This window comes from Oculina patagonica, chromosome 6 (genome assembly GCF_052425735.1).
Source record: "Oculina patagonica isolate OP01 chromosome 6, crgOcupat, whole genome shotgun sequence".
Classification (NCBI taxonomy): domain Eukaryota; kingdom Metazoa; phylum Cnidaria; class Anthozoa; order Scleractinia; family Oculinidae; genus Oculina; species Oculina patagonica.
In genome coordinates this window covers 5,395,062-5,420,626 of record NC_135763.1, presented here as the reverse complement: position 1 = coordinate 5,420,626, position 25,565 = coordinate 5,395,062, and the positions used below count along the sequence as shown (strand labels likewise).

General features: G+C 38.2%; 1 protein-coding gene across 5 annotated transcripts; it reads left to right on the top strand.

The window, feature by feature from the left end:
- Positions 1-1,037: 1,037 nt before the first annotated feature.
- On the top strand, positions 1,038-22,415 carry LOC144658461 (dystrophin-like). 5 transcript variants are annotated; one of them, XR_013571722.1, is made up of 24 exons: positions 1,038-1,378; positions 3,236-3,297; positions 4,002-4,175; positions 4,807-4,899; positions 5,877-5,959; positions 7,578-7,661; positions 8,394-8,509; positions 9,249-9,382; positions 9,641-9,841; positions 10,505-10,609; positions 11,673-11,810; positions 12,569-12,625; positions 13,048-13,257; positions 13,811-14,013; positions 14,975-15,025; positions 16,106-16,247; positions 16,808-16,989; positions 17,814-17,958; positions 18,392-18,493; positions 19,208-19,417; positions 20,022-20,204; positions 20,879-21,025; positions 21,366-21,793; positions 21,922-22,415. XR_013571722.1 is itself a non-coding variant. In XM_078518866.1 (23 exons), exons 1-23 carry the CDS (start codon positions 1,351-1,353, stop codon positions 21,612-21,614), a joined length of 3,099 nt encoding a protein of 1,032 aa, XP_078374992.1. In that variant the 5' UTR covers positions 1,038-1,350; the 3' UTR covers positions 21,615-21,795. The 5 variants fall into 5 exon arrangements, 4 of the variants coding, with proteins under 4 accessions (XP_078374992.1, XP_078374994.1, XP_078374995.1 ...); XM_078518866.1 differs by lacking the exon at positions 21,922-22,415 and having other exon boundaries at positions 21,366-21,795; XM_078518868.1 differs by lacking the exons at positions 10,505-10,609; positions 21,922-22,415 and having other exon boundaries at positions 1,039-1,378; positions 21,366-21,795.
- Positions 22,416-25,565: the final 3,150 nt, after the last annotated feature.

Sequence of the window (25,565 nt, the reverse complement as noted above, 5' to 3'; positions counted from 1 at the left end):
GCGATTTTTAAGGGGTATTCAGCAAGAATGGGATCTGGGTAAAATATTTCATTACACCCGAAATCTACTTCAGAAAATAAGGACTTTGTAAGGATTGCACTTCTCATCTCAACAGAGAAATATGCATTGAACAGTGCAACTTCTTTGCACGTTTCAATGGTTGATTGACAAGTAAGGATGAGTTTTGATATTGCCGAAGGCCTAATTTTTTGATGGGGCTTCTCTTTTAACCTACATGAATTAATTTTTACCTTCTCTTCAAATTTCTCGTAACATATCTTATTCATGTAGCCACAGATAAGGGTAGATAATAGAAGCTGTTAGGTGTGATATGTTTTCGTACTCGGTAGTGCAGCCAAAAGTTACAGAAGATTTTGGTCTAACGGTGATGCATAAATATCTAAAAAAAAGTCGAGGTTTAATTTCGTTACTTTAAATTTCAAATTTTTGGTATTAGAACAGATTATATGAGTCATCAAAAGACAGGAAGAGGGGAAAAAGAGACGTCAAGCCAAATATCGAGGGTATTGTTATAACATCCTGTCATTAAGGTAAGAGGATGTTTTTCACCAAATATGAAAAAAACCCTGGGCAACTCAACTATTAGTCGTGAGCCTACCGCTTCTTCGTGTGAGCGCAGGCTCATTTCTAGACAGAAAACGAAAAGATACACACATTCCTCTCTCTGAAAATATGAAGCTTGTCAACTTTATCTTGTAAAAATTTTTAATTCTTAACTGGCCTTTTGTCCAGAAATTGATCAAAATCTTATTTCCCCTTCCAATATCAACACGCTGTTTAGGAGACAGATGTCAAGAAAATCATCAACAAGCGAAGGAGAATATTGTTCTCATCAAACAATTGTAGATCAATATCAGTTTAAAAATCAATAGTTTGTTCTTGCCATTGACGGAGTAAGCATTCTTGAAATTAATCAAAAGCCCAGCATCGCATGAAAACAAAACATTTATTTTTGCAGTGAGCATGTTGTTATTTTTCCATTGTATGACAGTTAATTAGACAATAGGCAGTGTTGTGTGACGTTTTGCCAATCACGATGACATGCCGAGTGTACAAAGCAGAAATTAATAACACGAACCCTTCGTAGCCCGAGCCGCCATAACACGCTAACGATGTGTTCAAGAGGGCGCTGCTGAAGAGTCGTGTCCGTAGAAAACGCAGAGATGATTACCAAACTGCACGCGTTGTTCTGAAGCCGCTTTAACCGTTCTTTTATTTCAGACGGTTAGCACGGTTGTAGAAGTTGACTCACTGTTTAGTTACAGACGTCGTGCTTGGAAGAAATTCTTTAAAGTTTCCTACTAGCTCCGGAATTAGACGTGAACGACCATGAATACAGAATACGTCTCAATGAAAGGTAGGAAATGAACACGTGTTAAGGTGAACTTAAAGTGGATGAAATCTTACGATCATTTGTTATGGCCGTTGATTTTGCAATCCGTAATAATTTGCATGAGAATCAGAGACTTTGCAAACTCCAACTGGAACTAAATAACCAAATTCTGTCTGTTGTGTAAGTTTAAAGTTTAAACTTTCAATGGCAAACTATATTTCGTATCAGCTGTTGAGATGCTGCATCAGCCGGGCATATGTTTTTACAGAAAATTAAGGACTGGTTCGGCTATACGTTCTCCGCCAATTATCATTTTAATGCAAAGATCTGAGTACAAACGTACTTCAGTTAAGTCAGATCATGATTATGGTTGATCCAGCGTCAAAGCTTAGTTGTAACTTAAACCAACAAAGGAAAAAACTCAATGCGAGTTAGCAAATTACTTTCATTTTCTTGATGTTACACCGTAGCTTAGAAGGTGATTAAAATGTCTAGTATTTCTACCCGCTTTTTTGTCATTTCTAGCACATAAAACGCGCCTAATACAAACCCTTTTGTTCTTTTTGACCACATCTATTGTTTGCGTTAACTGAAATGGAACATAAATACAAATGAACAAGTCTTGACAATTATTATGTCGTTTTAAACAGAAAAACATTTTTCCACTTTACGTTGTTTGGCTGTTTTGGAAAAAATAAACTGGCGAATATTTCAATAGAAAATAAGTCAGGGAGCTTGTATATTTCTGCTCATTCCATTCCATTACAGCAACCACCATCCCTAGGTAACAGTTACAAAATATCCCTTGCTTTATATACTTTTGACCTTAATTGCAGTGAATTACGCTCGGCAACGAAATAATATTTTAATGTTCCTTAATCCGCTTCAATGCTGATTTTACTAGAAAATTAAGAACTTGTTTCATTCCAAAACTTGTATGAAAAATGTAGCAAGTTTTGATAAATAATTTCACGGATCACCTCTTGAGCATTAATTATAATGATTTAAAATAATTAATGCCGGGAAAGAACCGCCAATATCTTTATAGATCATGATGAAGCCTATATGTGGTCCGTTTTAACCAGCGAACATGGTCTTTAAGGATCAAAACGTTCACGAGACCGAAACGATGAAAAAAAATCGTGAGCTTCCGTGACACTCGCATAAATGATCCTAGTTTTCGTAGCGCATGAAAAGATTCACAAATTATGCTAGCGCTGCACGCGATCGGGGAACGGGGGGGGGGGGGGGTACTCCTTTGCACAAACTATAGAGGTATGTGCGCTGCCAAAGAGAATGGTTTTAAGCCGTTATGGTCTAAAATATGGTAAACACTTTGACCATTTTGATCTGACTGACTCTGGTCAGCAACTACGTATATTTTTGAAGGAAACTTTTTTTGTGATTGTTAGTTATTCATCCGTTGAGAAGTGCGATTTACAAACGTTAGTAATTTGTATCAAATCTTAAACGTTAACACAAACCGTAGCAATTCTGGGTAGGATGTGGTCTGAAATATGGGGATGATGATGGGGAAAATGGTATGGGTCGTTTTGTGAAAGAATAAGAGTTACGGGGAGCGCGCCGCACACATCTCGTCCAAATTGTTGAAGAGTTCCCCCCCCCCCCCCCCCGGCTGCATTCCAATAATTCTGCCACTCATTGCGAGCGACTCATCCAATTTATATTCTTAGCAATTAAATTTAAAGTAGTTAGGCGTTCGTTGTAAATACTAAAGTAAGATAAAATGGCCACGCTATACGCTATTGGAAAAAAGTGTCCGGTTATACTTAATTTACTTGCATTCCGTGATCTGTTAATACTTTATAATTGAACGAATTTATTGCATAACATTTAAAAGTTATTTTACTGTTTCTACAGCCGGTCAACTGGACAGGCATCAGAAGGTTTTCACTCGGTGGATTAACCTGCAGCTAGCAAAAGTAAGAACACTTCTGATGACCCTTAAGACTTTTTTACCACTTTAGATTGATCACCGTAACAATGCATATAATTAACAATTATTCACCGAATTGGAGGTGAATGTTGTGGATAATAGCCGGGTTCAAGACACGATGACTGGTAGTAAGGGTTGTTTAATCCTCAACTACAAGGTTGGACATAACCTTCACAACCGTCGTTTTGCTTGAAGACCTAAACGATGGCTTGGAAGGCGTCTTAGACATAACCGAGTTATTCCAATTTATTGTCACAATGTAGAAAGTCGTTTATGGAAAGATTTTGTTTTCTTTTTTTCTTCCTTTTTTTCCTTTTATTAAAAAAAAGTGACTGATAAAGATAGAAAAAAGTGACTGATAAAGATGGAAAAAAGTGACTGATAAAGATAGAAAAAAGTGACTGCAGGATAATTGAAAGGATTGAAAATCCTATTTAGAAAACGGACATAAGTTGAACTTGCAAATCGATTGCAATCCCTGCTAGTTTGCACTGCAACTTCAACGTGATGAAATGATTGCATTTGAATTATGACAAGCATTTTCTCTTGACAGACTGAAATTGCCTGTGCGATTTTATTGGCCAAGCTTACTCGGTGATAGTGAAGAGATACTGGTACTTATCTCATATCATCTTTTTCTGTAACCGTTTTGCAACATTTACACTCTTGCGGTCAATTTGATTTATTCAGGCAAATCCTCCCATTGAAGTTTCTGATCTCATCAACGAAGTCAAAGATGGCCAGATACTGCTCACTCTTGTCGAAGTACTTCTTGGAATTAAAGTTTCTAGAGAGACGAAGAAAAACCGTATAAGCTACATCAAAAATGTCCAGGAGGCTATGAGACATCTGGCAAGAAACAAGGTAAGTAAATGCCTTATAACTGGCCTAAAGTTTAGTTGTCTTCCGTCAAACACGGGTTGATTTTACTTCCAATCGTCATCGCCGAAGGCGAGTTATAACAGCTCCTATAGAGACCTTTTTCGCTTAGGCGGTTTGTTTTCCCATTACAGACCACGTGATGCTCTCTAGAGAATTTTCCTTTTATCCACATAAAATTTATTCGTTCATATACACGCGACTATTTGAAAATTTGCAAGCAAGAATTCTCAAGAGTATCATCACATGGTCTGTAATGGGGCAACAAAACGCACAAGCGAAAAAGGTCTATTCACATGTAAAAAAAAATGGTGCTGTTCATGACCCATTTCTGCGTAAAAGGCAGTCGATTCGACCTCTCAACATTTATTACATTTTTTAATGTTGTATTTTAGTCTGTCTTCATTTTTTTTGTCTTAGTATTCAAGAACAATTCCTTCAAACGACTAAGTGCGCTTGTTCTCGAACTGGAAGTAAAATTTCATTTCCTACCACTTATTCAGCACACCACGTGATTTGCCTACACTTGCAATATCAGAAGAGTCTAGACATATTGCTCAAATATAAAACAAGACATTACAATAGCGTGACTTACTATCATGCTATTTGTCCCTAGGTGCAAACAGCTGGTGTAATTGCTAGTGAGATCGTAGCTGGTGTTCAGCGAGCCACTTTAAGCTTGCTTTGGAGTATCATTCTACAATTTCAGGTATAATCCACAGTCAAAATATTAATTTTTCTTACTAATCTTCCTGACAAATCCATAGCTCGAAATCTCAGTTTTGATCATTTGCTTTTTTTAAGTTAATCGAAACAAAAGTTCAAAAGAGACGAGTTCTTGCTTTAGCATATATTCTTGAAAGAGCGCTTATAGACCTTATAGAAGAAGAACAAGCACCTGTTGAGATCAGGGCTTAAGTGAAATTTTCGACAACCATCAGTTACTATGTTCCCGAAGGTCTTTGTGCAAGCTGTTGCGGATAGATCAGCCGAAGTTGGATTAAAGAGTATAGCCGAAACACAATGCTGATGCGAAAAAGCCCTATGTATGTATGTAGAGAGCAGTTTCGCAAATCTCACATAATCATAAGTTGCTTTATACAACCGGGCCCAGATCACTACAAGGAACTTTTTCAGTCGGCGGTTTTCGGCAGTGGGATGGCGTTAGTAAAAACAAAATACCCTGGACCCGGTTTGAAAATTGAATCAATCACGTATTTTTCTTTTTTTTTTTTCCTTCTTTTTTTTTTTTTTATTTTTTAAATTCAAAAAAAAAATTTCCCATTTATTATAATTTACCCCCTCTCTACTTCTACCCATTCTACCTTTCGGTCTTGTCGCGTACGCTATTGTTCTTTTTCCCGACAACCTTTCTCGAATTACTGTATCTTATCAGCGTCCAACACGTAGATCTGACAAAAACTGTGGTTCTTTATGGTTAACCAGCAAATATCAAAAAACACTTTGGAAAAGTAGTGTAGCAGCTTTCATTAGCTTAAGCTTATGAGAGGCAGCCGCTGTTGTTTTGGGGGCTAAGGGACATGGTTCCTATTGTTTGTTCTGTTGTTCTCTCGAAGGTTAACGACCCGACCATTTTGACAATGTTTGTAATAATTTGCCGAGACTGCCCTTGTTCCACCAAATGTCGAATTATTGATTTATGAATATTCGTGTTCCTTTGCTCAGGTAACCAAGGTGATCCAACTTTCACCAGGCGACTATGAGGTGGACAGAAAGCTGCTGATCTGGTGTCAGGATCGCCTGAAAGGGTGTGTACAGAGATTGGCTGTTTTCACACTAGAAGAAGGACAAATCGTCTGACAATTTGTTCGTCTCGTGTGAATTAAAGACGGCTTTAATTTTAGACGACTTGTCTATCTAGAAGATCAAGTTGTTCTCGAAAAATTGTCTTCCTAGACGGCCAAATCAACGGACAAATTCAGATGATTTGTACGTCCAAACTGTGTCCGTCCCGTTTACACACTAGGAAGATTTGTCCGTCTCGGTTGATTTGTCCGTCTAGACGATTTGTCCGTCTCTAGTGTGAAAACAGCCATTGAGTAGATGTAGATTCATTTGCATATAAATTTCTGATTTTGTGCCTCACCGATACTTTTTTTATTAAGCCGGTCAGTTTGGGTGCCTAAAATTAGTACGATATAAGTTGACACTACAAACTTAAGGTATTTTGGAAGTTTGGTTGAGCTTTTTTGCCGTCACCATTGCAACACTTCCTGGTATAACTGACTAGCCTTAAAAATTCTGAGATTTTTTTACTACAGAGAATCTCGTCGTTGTTTTTCTCTTTCACTTACCTGACAAAAAATTGGAAGTTCTTTTCTAAGGTTTCGCCTTTCAAGCCTTGAACATTACCTTAAAAAGAAATTGAGTTTTAGTTACTGTTAGTTAAACTTTTTTGGCGATGTGTCCCATAATTTTTTTCAATTTGTTCATTAAGATTTCACAACTTTAAAATTGGCCACCCCGAATTGATTTTTGAAGTATTTCCATCCCAAATTTAGTGATTGACTACCGTGACGACAGGTTCTAAGTAATTCGCGTATTCCCAAAAAAACACTAACTGCAGTCACTTGTTAAGTAACTTCGGCCATGCGCAGCATTCTACTGCTGGATTCTTACGGCTACGATGGAAACCCTGCAAAATGGCCGAGTCCTTTGCTTCCTGACCTTTTCTCGCACACTGTTCAAGCATTACGCCTCAACACACAACAGACTGTGCTGTTTTAAGAAGAAAAATATATGACAGTGGCTCAGGAGTAAAAATTGTGTTTAAACGATTTAAAGAAAAAATATCTGAATGATTCGTCACTTAAGACCCAGTACTATAGCTAGTTACCACTTAATCACAATGATTACGTCGCTTTCCATTCGTACCATAACTATCTTGACACATTAAACTTTGAAATCATTCAAATCTGAACTTCTTAAACTGTAAATTTGACCAAATATCTAACGATTTGTTTCTCTATCCGCTCGCATCTCTCACCGCCATCTTGTTTTGTTGATATCTGTGTGCACGTTCAGGATCACCGAATTTTTAAATTAATTTTTTTTTCTTATTTCTTGCATTTTTAAATTAATTTTTTTTCTTATTTCTTGCATTTTTCTTTCTATTTCTTTTTATTTTTTATAATATATAACTAGGGTACACATTTTAAATTTTACATTTTATTCAACTTCATGTATTGTTCACTGAAAAACCTCTTTAGGAGTGTTCAATAAAATTTTATCTTATCTTATCTTATCTTATCACGTGACCACGCGAAAAACGCAACAAAGCGTTGCCTCTTTGAAGTTTGCCGGTTTTCCTAACCAGTCCCCTCTACTAACTATGTTTGTACGTACTGTTCTTTTTATCTCCACTAGATACAGAGAAAAAGTCCATGTCATAGACTTAGCTAGCAGCTGGATCGATGGGTTGGCATTCAATGCTCTGCTTCACTCCTTCAAGTAAGTCACTTCGGTAGACCGTTAAATCAATTTATGTATTTTAAATTTAGCTGTGTGATGTTAGTACCAAGCGTTGCCATCTTTAGCGCAAACTTATCCTGGGTTTTGGTTAATTTGGCTCCATAAGATAACCTATCAAAACACTTTTGTGAGTCACTTTTGCGGCAATAAGAAATGGTTAACAACTGCCAGAATCTGTAATTCTAATAGGACAACCAAGTTGTCTTCATTTTTCACGTTTTCAGTACCTGGGATTGAGGAGGGATTAATTATTTGGGCTTTGTAAATATATATGCTAGTGTAGATCATATTAAAACTAAAGTTGTCCGACGTTTCGATGCAGCTAACATCATTATCAAGTTAAAATGTTGTATCGCGGTGTGAATATAAATTAGTTTGTGGAAAATAATAGACATTTGCTGCATGGTAATGTAAATAGTTTCGCGCGGATGGAGCAAATGTCTATTATTTTCCACAAACTAATTTATGTTCACACCACGATAAAACATTTTACCTTGATAGTGATGTTAGCTACATCGAAACGTCGGACAACTTTAGTTTTAATATTTCTACTGAAGTTTTTCAGTAAACCGTTGATTATAGTGTAGATGAGACAGAAAAAATCTTTCACATAAGTCTTGCGACCGTCTACGAGATATCCCACCTAGAAGTGAATTTCTTATTTTAAAATATTTAACGTGCTTATAATGTGTTATCTTTCTCAATTTCTAGTCCCTCTCTGTTCGATTTTGATGCAATTAGTGCGGGTGAGAGCGAAAAACGTCTTACGCATGCGTTTAACCTGGCGACCACAACATACGGTGTGCCCTCTCTTTTCGAAACCAAAGGTAAGTATACGAGTGACATCATACTTTGAGAGAAAGAAACTTTGTTTTGTCGAGGCCAACCACTTTTGAGAGTCTTTAAAATAAGGTTGAAAATTGCTTTGTTCAATATCGAAGACCTTTAAGAAATAATCTGTCACTTATGGCAGATATTTGTTCATTTATTTTTATTACCTAAATTGTGAAACACTTTTATCATGTCATCTCTATCTCCCCGTATATTTGACGTGAAATAAATTACCTTACCTCACCTCACCTCACCTCACCTCACCTCACCTCACCTCACCTCACCTCACCTCACCTCCCCTCACCTCACCTCACCTCACCTCACCTCACCTCACCTCACCTCACCTCACCTCACCTCACCTCACCTCACCTCACCTCACCTTACCTTACCTTACCTTACCTTACCTTACCTTACCTTACCTTACCTTACCTTACCTTACCTTACCTTACCTTACCTTACCTTACCTTACCTTACCTTTCCTAGGGTGGCAATTGCCTGTGTAGCAGCTCCTGTGAGCTTGTAATTCAGCTTGTCCTCTAGTGTAGCAGGTTGCTACTGCTTTGGGGGTTAGGGTCATTGTTCCTGTTGTTTGTTCTATTGTTTGCTCGAATGGTAGCATGCCATTCACGTAAAATCTGACAAACAAAAGGTGGCATCCAACCCAGCAATAGTCGCCTCATGTTTCGGAATCGAAGTAATATCACATGAACTAATAACGTCATGTTTGCTTTCAAGATATTGGTTCGGACACGCCCGATAAAAATATGATAACGCTGTTCTTGTCGTATTTGTATCAATTCGTGGAGAAAGGGACAGGCTCCGTTGAAATTGTGAAGAAAGACGCAGCACTTGCCGAGGTTACAAGAAGGGTAAGTAACTTCAAAAAACAACTACTATTTACACAATTTCGTTGGTTAACAATAATTATTTAACTCAAAAGATCTCTTTTATTATTATATATTTTCATTAGAGGTCACTATACTTTGTATCACGCAATAGCCATTTACGTTGATTTCAGTCTGTATCGGTACGAAACGAGTTTTACAAATATTTTTTATGCTGCTTATATCCATATAGTTTATGGATGAAAAAGTAGTCATTCTTTCCTTTTGGACTCCCATTGCTAGGAATATAAAGTCGAGACTTCTTCCACCCGATACGAGAGCTCACGATCAGGTGGCGCCACGTATGACGTAAAAAAGACAACCACAACACACGAAGAAAAGAATGATGGAGTCTTCTTTGACAGCAACACGGGCAACGAGGCGGCGGGTCAAGAACGAGTTCTTCATGTGTACGGCTTCCCTTCAGAGATTCAAATATCAGAGGTTGGTCAACAAAAAAACATTTCAAGTCTATCGCAAATTGTTTTCAGGGATGACAATAGTTTTGTTGTTGTTGTTGTTGTTGTTGTTGTTGTTTTGTTTTGTTTTTTTATTATTATTGGGATGACAATGATAAATGTCGAAATGTATGTGCAAAGAAGGGGTTAAAACGTTAAAGAAAAATTAAAAAGTAAATTATCTTGGTTTTGTCTTGTACATTTCTAATGTGTTTTTTTTTCGTCCTTCCGACTAAAACGCTTGCAATTTGGAACATTCGCGTCAAAATATAAAAGTCGGAATTGCATGCTTTAAGTCTCGGATACTGTTTTGAGATAATAACTGAAATAATCTTGATCATTTCATTCAAATAGCATGTTCATGCAGCGAGAGCAAACGTGCCCTCTTTCATTTGAAATCTGTATGTTCAGTGCGTTCATGCCAAGTACTGCCGGTATGCTAAACTTCGCGAAGAACTTATTCAACACGAGCCTCTAACTGTCTCGTAACTGAGCTTTCAAAAAAAAATTAAAAAAGCCATGCTTACTCTTTAAATCCAATAACGAATGGCTTCGGCATTACAAAATATTCGTGATGAAGTCGCGGAAAATATACTCAGCAACCAACCATAGCTGTTTCCAAATTATTCCTTCTTTTTAATATTTTCAGCGAAAAGCTATTGTCGTGTCCCCGTTTCGAAAACCTACTGCCTCTAGTTCGTCCAGAAGTTCATCCACAGCTTCAAGTCCAACCTTCAAGGATTCGGATACCAAGGTACTCAACATCATGAATCATTAAATTGATTCTTCTTCTGCTGCTGCTGCTGCTGCTGCTGCTGCTGCTGCTGCTGCTGCTGCTGCTGCTGCTGCTTGTTCATGGCTGCTGCTGCTGCTACTACCACTTCGTTATATTTATTTTGCACCTTTTTTTATTCTATGCACTTTTCGTTGTATGTTTCAGATCGAAAAATAACACGGTCATTTCATGACTCACGGCTTTTCAATTACATTTCACGCCGAAAGAAAAACATTTTAAACACGTTTCACGCCAGCCACATAATCGTAAAATCACGGTTCACGGAAATTATCATTTACCACCACACCATCAATTGCTTGGAAATCTAGGTCAAGCTAGCGGCCGGTGATTCGAGCCTGGTCACTGCCCATGTGTCGTGTTCATTTTATTTGTATTCTCGCAATTCCTCTATACACCAACTGAAGGTGTGAAACTAGCTATACCGGCGAATTGTTAGAGCAAACACAAAACACTGGGGGTAGCCTGCAATGAACAAGCTTCCTATCAGGGAGAAGTCCAAGTTACTTGGGTCGTGTTAGGACTGTGCCGGTCACATGGCTTGTGAACAGACTTCACTCACGTACCTCAAAAGCCGCTTTCATCCCGGCCGCATTTTTTGTTGCCCATTTTTTGTTGTTCAACTTCAAATTGATATATTTTGCATAAAATAAAGTTTGGAAGTGTTTACAATTTGAAAAAAATAAATCCGTTTTTCAATAGAGGACGTGTATTCTGATTGGTCCAGTAATCAACTCCCCGATCCGAGTACATGGCCTCGTGCAATCGAGATAAATTAAGGGAATAACATAAATACTTAGATACGAGTTCAAGCCATTGTCTAGATCTGTGTGCAGGGAAGGATTTTTGGTCCTCGGTTCGAGGTGCATACAAGATGAAAACGGGCCTCTAAGCTACGATGGCATCATTTTCATGTGTATTCACATTTTGCAGTGGACATGCTACAACAACCAATGATTATATCACTGCATGCATTTTACATTTTCTCGATCCATCTCTTTACCACCTCATTTCACTATTGTAGGAGCTTAAAGAGGAACCTTTAAGGTTCACATCATCTCCTCAAACGTCAGCGAATTACGCGTACAGCACTGTAACCACAATCCAACGAAGTATCACCACAACAGATGGTCATGTCACGTCCACTCAGACCACCAACACGGTATATGTTTGTTTAAAGGAGCTCTGTAACGATATTTAACCCGATTCAGACCGGGCTTTGTCCGCCCCCCCCCCCCTCCCCTCCGTCTCCTTGCTCCTGCTTCGGTTTGGTGTCCGTCTCTGGTTGTCCGTGGGGCGTCCGCTCGTGCCCGCCCCTCTGTCTCCCACCCCGGGTCTCCGGTCCCGTGGGCTCCTCCGGGGGCCTCGTCGTCCGTCGTCGTCCTGCGCCCCGTGGTCGGTGCGCGTGTCGGGCGCGTCGCGCGGGCCTCCCCCCCTCCCCCCCCCCCCCCCGTCTTGGGTAAAGTCATTTTTGGAATGTACAATATTTCTTTATATTGGGAGAAAGTGAGGTTGAAAATCACTAAAGACTGAAGTGATCATTACCCTAAAATAAACAACAATTGTTACGACAGAGAAAGGTTAAGACAGATTGCGAACAACAAACTTGAAAAAAAATCCCATATGTGTCTGTTACGTAGCTCCTTTAATAAATATCTTCAATCACTTCATGATTTCTTCTTTCATTCTCACTCCCATAAATACGTCTCGTTTTTGTCAAATTTTATGAAACTGAAGTAAATTCTAGTGATAGCCATAAATTATTTCAAGACTAGCAACCCACCTAGCAGAGGGAGTAGTACTTTAGTTTTCTGTCGTACAGTTTTCAAGTAAGCACAGGAGCTAGGTTTATTGTACCCATGCAAGATATCGTGTACTCTCTACCCTTAAACCTCGACCTAACTTTACTTTTTCTAACAGGTTTCCTCTAAGGATGCACTCGGGGCCACAAAAGGGAAAACTGAAAAAGATAAAAAGGTACTACATACGGTTTTTTAATTATTGCGTAGTTTAAGAGAAATTGGATGATAAAGGATCTGTGGCACATTTGATTTCATGAATTGAAAAACTTATTTGGTTCTAATAGAACAAGGTGCGATAAATAAATAAAAAATCCCTATTCGTTGTAGTTTTAAACCAACGAAATTGTTCTTCGGTTTTTGATATCATTTTCTGTCAAGGCATGTTATAAGGTAGGATTCTGCAGTACACTTTGTAATACATGCGTACAAGTCAAAATTTAAAGTCACGGTCAAAAATTGAAATTAAACGTCTAAAGAATGGTCAATGACTTAAGGATATGAATAATCTGAACAGCCAAAAGTCGACTTTTGTCTGTTGTAGTTGATAAAATACATCCATTGATTGTATCTATGTAATGCAACCATTTTTAACTACAGGCACTTCAAGCTCTAGAGACAGATGGAGCAACGGTAACTGAAGTTAAGAAGGAAAAAAGAAAATACATGACGGTGGATGGTGGCGGTGGAAAGGAAAACGTTAGTAAAGAACAAGAAGCGGGCAAGAAACCTGTTAGTCGTACTAAGGATGAAACAGTCACACCGGAAAAGAAAAGCAAGGACGAGGAACTCAACAAAGCTAAAACGCCTGTATGTGTAGATAATTAAGACTCTGGTACAGTGGAACCTTAGATTTAACGAACCTCCATATAACGAATTCCTCGGTATAACGAACGATATTCTTCAGCCTGCCAAAGCTACAGTAAAATGTATTAAACAGGACCTTGATATACGAAATCCTCGTTATAACGAACACAATCCAGAAGCCCAAACATAAATGCCAACACGCGACAAACGATGAATGCGAATCAGACCAACAAGGATCAATTCCCTTAATACTGTAGCAAGAGAACAAGATCAAATACATATGTCCATATTCATGTGTTATTTTCAAAATCGTTAACAGTATCTGGAGAAAAGCTGATTAACTCGATTAACTTTACCTCGACATGACGAACATCGAGGTTTTCGAGCCCTCGATATAACAAAACAAATTTTCTTGGACCCTTTTGTAACATAAAGAAATCCTCAGCTACAAGATTAGCAATAATTCTGGTCCAAATTTTATTTTGTGTGTGTGTGTGAACTCTGTGTAGCTTCAGGTATGTAGCGTGTTATTTCATCGCAAACATCTCTTTTCCAGGTTGCCAAAATATCAACTGGCAGCAGGGATGTATTGTTGGTGTCCACTGAGCGTATCTCAGGTGGAAGCACACCGAAGAGAACAAAACCTCCCGGGTCGCCATCTTGGCGTTCCATTAGCTCTGAAGAGAACGACGGACCAGCTTCAGATGTAAGCCCGGCTCAATACTTCCAATATAGCAAGGATGATTCAACTTCTCCCAGGTAAACCACAATATTAAGCTACAGGCGTGACCCTATACTGCCTAGAATGTGAGATGTATGCAGAATGCAACACGACTTATCCAATGAGCGCAATGCTGAAGTCCAAAAAAAATATGTCAAGCACTTGAGAGTGCGCACGTTAAATTATGATCGCCGGGATTATTAGTATCAGGAACTCTTTCAGTTTCCTAAGAACTCAAGTGCTGCACATATATACTTCCATTACTGACTTGCAGTTCATTCCCTAAACAAACTTCGCACTGGGCTCATATTATTCTTGTGTTTACCCACCTTGTTATTTTTCTTTCCAACCTCAGTGTGCTTTCAAGGCTTTCACTTCTTCTATCTCCATTCAACTTATTGAACAATGTACAAATATTAAAGTAACTGTAAATGCAATAGAGCGGTTTTCACTTGAGTGTCGAAAGTAAATTGCGTTTGCTTTTGTTTTGCATTACTACGCTTAGTAATTGGCTTAAAAATCTCGCGCCACTTTCTCAGCCAATCAGAGCAAAAACCAAAACCAAACGTGACTCGCTCGCGCACGTTTTCCCGCGCTTCGTGCCAGCTTCATGTATTTGCTTCGAGTTTTGATTGGTTCCCTGGATTGTCTGTGTCCTTTGTGATTGGCCAGAGTAATTACTTTGGTTTTGGTTTTAGGACACTCAATTGAAAACTGCTCTAACGCGGTACATACAACATACAACTTACAACAACCATTAACCGCATACTGAGGATTGAATTTTCAGAACAATTATGAAGAAATGGAACAAGTAACGAATAAAACACAAATTGGCACGTGAGAGTATCGCAATAAAACTAGTTTAGTTTTGTCACTTCTCCGGTCAATTTTTTAAATAAAAATTCAAAACGAGCATGACGATGGAAAATTGTTTTGTCGAAAGATGAGGGCTATTTCCAATGTTATTTCATCCTGTCCAGCTTACATTATGCTTTCTAGATACTTGACACAAATTGAGATCAATTTGGAAGGAGAAAGAGAAAATATCGGGTAAGGAAAGGCTTTTGCTCAGTTTTCATACAGATCACAAGCACAAAGGCATGCACTGGCTGTGAAAAGGTTAATGCACTAATTCAGCGTTAACGACTAACGTGAAAACTGATTTTTGTCCATAACCAAGATCGTCCTTTCCCATCTGTAATCTTATGAGTTGATTTTTACTTACTCGTTAATCGAAACTCCATATCTGGAAATCTCGATCCGGACCAAGTATAGAAACGAGAAAGTAGTAAGTGCCACCACACAGTAGAGAAGGAATAATTAATTTAGCGCCCCGATCGACGAATCGAATCTTTACGGTTAATAACCGAAACTAACTGTACGTATCATCACTTAAACGGTAACTATTATGAAAACGAAAGCTGGAAAACGTGCAATTAAGGTGAGTCGGGCAAAATTAAACAAGATATATAAAACAAAACTACTATAACACATTTAATTTGTCCGAAAACATGCTGTGCTTTTGATTTTTAAATTTCCTTTGTCGATATAATTTTTTTCCGACATATCCCTGTGCTTTTGGGTGCACCTTTTAAAACAAGAGAAACTTGAAATATGTTTCTAGAATTAGACGAGCAGGGCGAAACTATTATCATTGCTTTATAAGCTAGTTCAGTACTCTAGCTTGGATATTGAAGGCACTACTCAAGTTTTAATCTGTTTCGCGTTTCCTATATTCGGCACAGTCTACCGAACCCTTGGTGATTGAATTTCGTCTACATTCATTTCTGGAAATAGATTTTCAGTTGTTCGTCGTTTAGTGGGGTACAGAGATCATCGTCCAAGAGATCTATATGATAGGCCGCGAAGACTCGCACCAGGTCAAGATTTCTTGCTATGGACATCACGTAACCACTAACGAATTTTCACTTCCACAGAATTGCAAATAATCCAATTCACTTTTATAATGTAATGTTTTGAAATGCACCAACCAACTGCAATGTAACCTTGTGTAACAAGGCTAATCGCATGGCTGGCAAGATCACAGGAAGGTCGACATTCCGAAGATTTGAACAAGTTTACAACTGGATCTTATAAAGCATGGTTATAATGTTTGTGCAATTTCTATAGCTCTACAAGTTTCGTGGATCATCTAAAGAGGAAGTTAGATGGAGTGGATCAGAGACTGTTTGATCTGGAATACAGTTCAAAGCACTCGGACAAAGATTCCATGGACTTGAAGACTACTAAGAATGCTTTGGATCAACACAAGGTTAACCTAACCCTTTGTTAATGTTGTTCTTGTTGTTGTTGTTGTTGATGATGATGATGATGATGATGATGATGATGATGATGATGATGAAGTTGTTAATGTTGATGATGATGTTGATTTTGATATTAATGTTCATTGCTGATCTTTTGCTTGTTTGTTCGTTTGTTTGTTTGTTTGTTTGTTCCCTTGTTTTATTTCAGTTTAGTTTAACTAAAAAAAAATCCACTTCTCAATTATTCAATCTCAGGTAACTACGACCCCATAGGCGTGTATCGCGTTGAAAGAAATATTTTTTTTTCATTAACGACACCAAAAGTACCAACACATCGGCCACTTTTTAAATGACAGCTGACAATTATACCCGCAACACCAGTCATCACCATTACCATCTTTAAACTCTTGCTATTCAGAAATATATCCAAAACGCTTTTGGCGAAAGTAAGTATGAAGATGGACGTTAACGATAAATACGTTCTCAATCCAAATTTTTCAGGGTTTTTTTTAATATTTGGCTCATACCTTCATCAAAGCAAATCAAGCTTTGCTTTAATGTTCATTAGGAGATACTGTTTGAGCTGGAGTCGGTCGAGTCGCAGACATATGATGTATTGGAGGAAGGAAGGAACCTGGTAAATGAGAAATACTTTGACCATCCACATGAAGAGTACTTCAGTGACAGAATGGATGCAACAGAAGGCAAACTGAAAAGGCTCGAGGATAACCTCAACAAGGAACACCAGAGGTACAGTTGTTAAAAAATGGGAGTTTTTTGGGTGCATTAACAAAAATCAATGCTCTTACATTACTTTGCAAAATATAGATTAAAAAAGATAAGATTAAAAAAATATGTTATGAAGTTTCGTTTACTGCAACCTTCTTCAGCTAAAAAAAATGTAAATTACTAACGATGTCCCTGAAGTTCTATGAGTAAAAATTCTAATGTAAAAAAAATATATGTAGAATAAACCCTTTTCTTAGAACGTTCATTACCACATTTATTGTTTATTTTTAACTTTATTCATAAAGCACCAGGGCCGCTGTAAGTAATATACATTTCTTTAACTTACTTATTAGCTGAAGAAGAAAATAAAAATGCAGCAATAACTGAAAGATCCAAACATATCTTTTTAATCAGCGTCAACTTTTTAACCCATTTTCAACCATCCCTGGCAATAAACCAAATATTTTTAATTGCTTTATCCTTGTGCACCACAGACCTCCTTCAATGACCTGATAAAGGCACATCTGCAAAGCCAATTCATGAAGCATGTGAATAACAATTTTTATAATTAGTTAATATGAGTCAATTTTAAATATGTAAATAGTAATTTTTATTTTTATTTTTTGTTATCAATTTTCGTTCTCGGAAATATTAGCTGTCAAGCTACTCTAAATTCGAGTTTAAATAAAGTTTTATTATTATTATTATTATTATTATTATTATTATTATTATTATTATTATTATTATTATTATTATTATAAAACCGTCTTATGTCAGGGGAAAGCTCTGCAACACCTTGTCCTTGAAATTAAACTTTGTGCTAAACACTTTCCTCATTTCGCCAGGTTGTTCGATCTGTATATAATTTTACTCAAACAACATTTGGAGCGAATGAATGATTGGCTGGTTCGTGCAGAGTCCCGGATGGCGTTAGATGATGACGTCGAGCCAACTCATGCGGGAGTGCAGTTGCAAGTTACCAATCATCAGGTTTGAAAGTGACTTAATCACCTAGAACGGTATAAACATATACAGCTTTAACTGACAAGGAGAGTTCAAACCGACAGGAAGTCACAGTATTCTAGTTACATTTAAAATGTAATACGCAAAATAAAAAGATAATTCCAGAAACGGAAAACTTTTACGTTACATGCTTATCACATCCCACTGAAATAAATTTATGTTTGTACTCTACAACGAATGGTTTCTCGAGGTCTCGTTTAAAAGTAAGAAACCTTCTGATCTGTAACCTTGTGTACACTGAATTGAACCATTTCAAGAGTCTTCCATTGTCCGCCTTTTTTAATGGTCTATATTTTGTTTGAACACTTTCTTATCAAAAAAGTAATAAAACTGACAATAATTTAACGAAATTTTATTTGAAATATAACACTTATCGCACTTTCCATGTGTGTTATAACAGACATTTCAAGAAGATTTGGCAAATCACTCCATGGTGAACATGATCCTAGATATGGACTTAGAAGATCCTGCTATAGATGAAACCATCAGGGACTGGGTTAAGGTAGGAAAGTAGACTGAAGTATATCGTTTGATACACGGACTTAATCCTGTACTACTGCTACAGAAACGTCCCTAGTCATTTCCTACGATAAACGTTCAGTTGGACATTTGATGAATGATGACCGTCCTTGGCGCGTCTTACAAATTTCTGTAAAAGTAACCTGTGGATGAGTTACTGTATATCCTAAGCTCCACCCTACAGAAAATCCAAACCATGTAACAATGCTATTGTCACATTTCTAATAAGTTTTCTATTTTCTTAACGCCCCTAAATGAACTTTTGACAATTTAAAGCAATCTACTATCAAATATGATACAACTAATTCTTCTTAAATTTTTAGACATTATTTTTATTTTTTATTGTTACTTTTTATTTTATTTTTTATTTTATTAAGCTTCACATTTGTAATATATTTTTAAGGAAAGTTGGAGTGATGTCTAACGACTTTACCGACTGAATTAAATGTAGATATAGATGTAGATATGTTTTGAAAAATAAGGTTTCAGTTGCAACGTTGTTCGTTATCAATCGTGTACTGCCTGGCCTTAAACACTGGGGAGTCTCAATTACTGCTAGTCGATCATGGTTTCACTGTCTGCCAATAGCAATACCTTGAGAGAGAAGTTCAGTTTGCTAGAGCAATACCTTGAAGGTGAACTTCAGTTTGCTAGTATGATGATATAATGAAACTGAGCTATTGCCATACCATGTTAGGTCTTGAGTGAGCGTTGGGCGGCCGTGTGGACCTGGGCTGAGGAGTGGAAAGAGAAGCTGAACCAGGCCCTTCTGGACTGGAATAAATTACGTGAAGAAGAAACAGTGTTGTTGTCTTGGCTGTCAAGTAAAGAACAAACTATGGATGTGATTGGTCAGACGGACATCACAGATGAGGAACAAGTTAAAATGCATTTGAACCTGCTGGAGGTATATTAATGTTAAGACCTAAGTTAAACAGGAAGAAACAATTGTGTTAATCCAGTCAACATATCCGAACACGTCATTATAAAGAAAACCCTGTTGCGAGAGTCTGAATGGGGGTACGTCGACAACACTAAACTAAAAATTTTAGGCATTTTAACACTAACAGTAAAAAACCACTGTGATAGTAAATTTTACCCAGAAAGAAGCAAAAACAGCTCCACAAAGGCCAATATTATTTTGTTTAGTATATGAAGACGTTTTCGGCCATTTTCCAACGATTTCCGATCACTTCGGAAGATTTCCGAAGACTACCGAAGATTTCCGAGGAGAAATCTGAAAATTCTCTCTAATTTCATGAGTGATGTTTAACTGATTTTTGAATAGCAGATAGGAATTTACAATGCTTAAATTCCTCACGAAAAACCCTCCAAACACTTAACAGTATTTTCCCCGAAAACAGTAATCATTAAAAAATTGTCTAATGTAACAGCAAACACTAAACATTATGGGCAAATAACGCTAAACACTAAACCCCATTCAGACCCTCTGTTGTTTTGACAGCTCTCCGCAACCTATTTAGTAAGATTCTTTTTAATATTTTTAATAGACATTGGAGCGCGAGATGGAGACTCAAGGAACACGTTTGGAATCACTTCACGAGACTGGAGAGCAGCTTATTAAAGATGCTGACTATCACAACTCGACTGCTAAGGGAATCCGAGATCAGCTGGAAGACTTTGATGGATGCTGGGAGGAGATCACTAACTCAGTCAAGGAAAGGAAGGCAATGGTGAGTACTAAGACAAGAACCAAATCATTAACGCGGTTATATCAATTAGCCTATTGTAAGATTACCAATCTGCCCTATATGCAAGCTTCAAACTTTGTAACGGATCACGGACGCGTGAAAAATTTCAGCAGCCTAGATCTTGTCTCGTTCATTGTTCCTAAATCATGGCAATCTTGTCCAGTGTCAATCATACTTACTTGGTTCCTTTTCGGTGTGGTAACTATCATTTTGAGGTCAGTTTCTCTAGATTTGATAGTATAATTTTAAACATAATAAAAACTTGCTTGGTATATCGTGGTATACAGGGACCGCGGTACATTTTTTCGATTTTGGGGGGTGGGGTGGGGGGCTGACTTGTGACTTGAAGTTGGGGGCTTTAGAGACTCTTCTCTTAGTAATTTTTTTCGGAAATATTTAGGGTGCTAAAGCCACCCCAGCCCCTCCCCCCCCCCCGGCTCCCCGCGATACCTGAATTAGTCCTTTAATAGTTTATGTAGCACTGTATTCTCAGAACTAACATTAAACAAGTTATGCAAAGTTTGAAACTGAAAGGGTTCGCATAATTGACTACAACATGGAAGAAAAATTGCAAAAAGGAAAACTTAAATAGTGACATATGCAGCCCGTTGATGTTGCTATGTATATTTTAAAATGTAAAACGTTTCATATCCTAGCTTCAAGATGCCCAGAGTAAAGTGAAACAGATGGGGAACTTGATGAGAGAAGTTCGAACTTGGTTGGACGACGCAGAGAATTTTATCAAGTTTCTCAGCGGACAAAACGATCCACAAAAGGAAAACAAAATCCAAGAAAAGATTGAGGTAAAAATTATTTCCTGTGAGTTAATAAATTGATAATGCATGACTGAAAATCATCAATTGAAGACCATTGAAGACATGCCTCCTTCAATGCAAAATAAAGTCCCTTCTTTGTGTTTAAAAGAAAATTGACTCAAGAACACGTGCACTCTTTAGTTTATTAATTTTAGTTTGCCAAACATGAAATACAGTAGAAATAATTCAAAAACAGGTTTGCTTTCCGTCGTCTGGGCTTCCCGGGCGTCGGTGCGCCCCACCCGAGTTGAGTCGAGTTCGCTGAATTACGCACTTTGCCCTTGTTGAAGTCGTCATGTAAATGATTTTTTTATTGCCGTCCTTACAGCTTAAATGTGAAGAGAAAGACAGGAACCAAATTAAAGTGGACGAGATCAAGAGTCTGGAGGATTCACTCGGCAAAAACATCGACAAGACATCAAACCATTACATGAAAAGGGTCACCAAACCTTTCCACAAACGATGGAATGATGCGAAAATTGCGTTAGACAGATACCACAATGAAGATTACCCATTTGTCAAGCCAGACGACTGTTTTCTGTTTAAATGCTTCAAGAAAGCCCTTGTGGTGAATTAATAAAGTAGTTCTTACATTGCATCAAATCTATAGAAAAGATATAAATCATAGATGCGAGCGCTTATTTAATAGGGCCGCACAGTTTGCGGATGAAAAATAATATGTTTTAACCTGACAGTTAAGTTTGCAAACAACACTTTATAGTTTGCGTTTCTTTTCGTTTCTAATTGAGAAATGATGTTAATCTCTGGGTCTATGTTTCGGTTTGCTTGTCGTGTTCGTGTCTTGGTTCTGTCGTTCGGGCCTTTTCGTCTGGTGCGTGGTTCTCGTGTTTCCGCTTTTTCTGTCTTTGCGCTTTTAGTGAGAGCAGAAATCCGTCTGAATGAACTTGGGTGTGGAATAGATGCGAGCTTACTGTGTCCTAGGAACTAAGAGAATCAAAAGCAGGGTCGCAAAATATTTCTTTGCCCAAGTAATTTCAATGGATGTCAGTGTCTCTAGCATAAAATGGCAAAAATGCGAGGGAATAAATGCGATTGCCTTAGAAGAATGAACTGTACTAGATGTATTCTTAATTTTACTTTAAAAAGACAGTAAGTGTTAATCAGGAACACTAAAACGCAGCTTAAAACAAGAAAAAAATTATCATTTTCGCTCGAAAGAGACATTGGTTTGCCTTGTTTAAAAAGAGTAACTGGGTCGTGGGAGTATAGGAAATAATGGTCTTTCCCGGTCGAGAAATGACTAGCGAAACTGACCGTTGACAACCAATAAATTAGGGAATTTATAGTTTTCCTTTTTAATGTGGCACAAAATAGTGGCACTTTTCAGTATCAAAGCTGCTTAGAACAACATGACCACGGACAGCGACGACGTGAATGTAAAAACAGTTTCGTGCTTTTGATCTCCCTCTTGCATGGTATTGATTTTATAACAATCTTCTACAAAACGTCTTTCAAAGTACCAATGATGCTGTGCAGATTACTTAGAGACCGCCCGCCACAAATCTGTGCTTAAATATATTATCGTTTCACTGATACATCTATAAGGTAGTTCTGGTCGCAAGAAAATCAAAAGATACCCAAGTAAAATGAATGTATTTCTTTAATAAAAATGGGCTTCGTCTACAACACGGTCGTCGTGGTTAATTACTCCGTAATGAGTTACATTACAAGGGTAATAATGCTTTTGGTATGCACTTTGCGTCATTGCCGCCATGTTAGGTGAACTTTACTGATCAAAGATCACCCATTGTAATTTCCTATCAACATGGCTAAAATGACTTTGTATTGTAAATCTCTAGAGATTGCACTTACTATCATTGGATCCATTAATGTGGGTTGAATCTAATATAAGTTTGAGTTCGCTTAACTGAGAATTTGATTGCGGCAAATAGCTGCAGCGGTCCTTGTTGATGCAACACGCATTGTATCGTTGTCAATAAAGTGAACTAAATACTGTGAAATCAAAGTGATTGGTGGTGGATAATAATCTCCCTGCTTGATATGTACGAAGGAGGTGCGGTCGCCCAAAGGTCGGCACACACGAAGGGATAAGTCCGTGGAATTAGTCAATGGGACTAAGTTCCATGGGACAACGTCTCTGCGACGTTCACACGAGGTGAGTGATCGCACGAACTTGTCCCCTCGTACGCGTATGTGGCAACCTTAACAATTTTGAGGAACAAGTCCCCAGTTTGAATTCGTGGATCAAGTTACTGGTACCAAATGTTTGTCCCTGCGCTTTTTTTAAAAAAATAAAATAGGTTGTTCACAAGAAGGGGCTTATTGAAGGGACTACTCGCAGGGACTTGTTCTCTCGTATGTACCGACCTTAATGGTCGGTGCGTAGTTCCGTATTCTATACTGAAAGGCCCGACTGGCCGTCCACCCAGCAATTTAAGGACCAGTAGACGGATTGGCCTCTTGCTAAGCTACTGGGCATAAAGCACAACGGCTTATTACATAAAGTATAATTTTAATTTAGTTTTGACAATTTAATTTTCTGTTGTTTATATGGATTGTGTTCTGTTAAACCTGTTACCTGACTACCTTACAATTGAAGAGTAATATTTAAACGCCAGTAGTTTGAATAGACACACTAGGCCCCGATGGTCCGTAGGCGTAAACTTCAATCTTAGCGAAATCTTCACGCGACAAGAACAATTGCAAGATGCAACAAAGATGGCGGTCGCCTAAGAACGGAAAGCGCGGACTTATATACAACAATAAACACTGCTGACAGGATTACAGCGGAGTGCCGCTGAAATACAACCAGCCTTTCACAGCGGTCAAACGCAAAAGCTGACGTTACATCCGGCCCTCGCCGCCTCAAACTTTTCTAAGAATTTGACTCGAAGGTGTGCAAACTTTTGTAAGAAATTGTTATACAAACAATACGATGAAAGAAAATTTCAAACTGGGAAACTCAGTAGAGATCAATTACCAAATTCCCCATCCGTAAGCTGCGAATAATCCTTAACTTTCCAGGAACGGCGCTAACTTTTGGCTTTTAAGCGAAAGCTTTCAGAACATTTAAGACTTTGTATGGAGAATTTTGGCGGGAATTGCACAGAAACTGCGCACGCGCGTGGCGTTTGACCGCTGTGTGAACAGCCTGCTGGCGAAAGGAGAAATGCGATGGTGATCAGTTGAAGTAATTAGACAGCTTACATTTTTCCATTTGCCTGTGTTGTGATTTTCCTGAACTAAGGCATGTGAATTCTTTGGTCAAAAAGGCTTTCCATGTCTCCAACGAGGAAATAGGTTGAAATATTCACAATTTACTAGGAGCAACTGGGCAGGTGACCGACAAAATTTGTTTATAAAATAATGTGGCACCTGTTTACCCTTGCCTATGCTTTTGCAAACTGCATCTGCTCGTAATGTTTACAACTGAAACGATCGTAGTACAAAACCACAGTACATGAATACTACCGCGTGTTCCTAAGAAGTAGTACATTAGAGGTGCATTAGAAATACTGAACAGATAGGGGACAAGTATTTTAACAAAAATCATTTATAAGGGAGAATATTGTCTCGATCTACACATCACCAAGTTCACAGAACTAAAATGAAATTAGCAAGGACACAAGCCCTGTCAGTTGTCATTTAGGAGAAGGTACAAAGTGGTCTTTCATTAATTCATCATTCAACTCGGCATCACCTACATGCGTAAGGAAACCTTCGCCAAGATGCTAAGGGTTCCCTACGATGGACTAACATTCCATCTAGGGGGAGGTTACTAGCCCGGTTCGTCGCGATCTAATTTCTCTAATCCCTAGGTATCAGAGAAATCGACTCAGCAAACAACCTTAGTAATTGTGATTCAAGTAAGCGACCGAAAATGGCACCTTTGCAGTCAAACAATAATTACTTGAATAGCATCGTTTGTCAAGTTTATAATTGTTTCGACGCACCCAAGCGAAATATGCTTCTGCCACGCTAAAATCGCCTGATGCAAGAAGGCGCTTTTGTTAAGACAGTCATTCACAATACCATCATCAAATCACACGGTAATACAAAACATCACGTCGTAATTTATCGACCAATCAGAAGCTGGTATTTAGACCAAGGGTGCGCCCTGTGTCACATAACTTCAGGGCGTTTCACGTGCTTAACAGGGTATTTAAAAACCTGCACGGCGGTTATTTTTCACAACATCACGTTGAAAGACAAGGACGTTTGCCAGAGAAGACATCAACAACTACATCGCCGAAGGCAGAAATGAAAGGAGCTAGTCAACGCCGCCGACTAACAAACCACATCGAGTACTTTCTGGACGAGTACGATTATTATAATTTCGATCCTGCAGCCACGATGGTGTGTCAGTCCCGTAAAGGACGATCCAAGAAGGAGGCGAGTTTGAATACTAACAGGCCAAACCCGGCCGGCCACGAGAGGAAAGTATTGACCAAACTTCAAAATACGGAGAAGAAGAGGAAAGAGGGTAACATTAAACCTTCTGGAAAGTAAAACAGCGACTAAAGAAGACCGGAAAAGTCCTTCTATT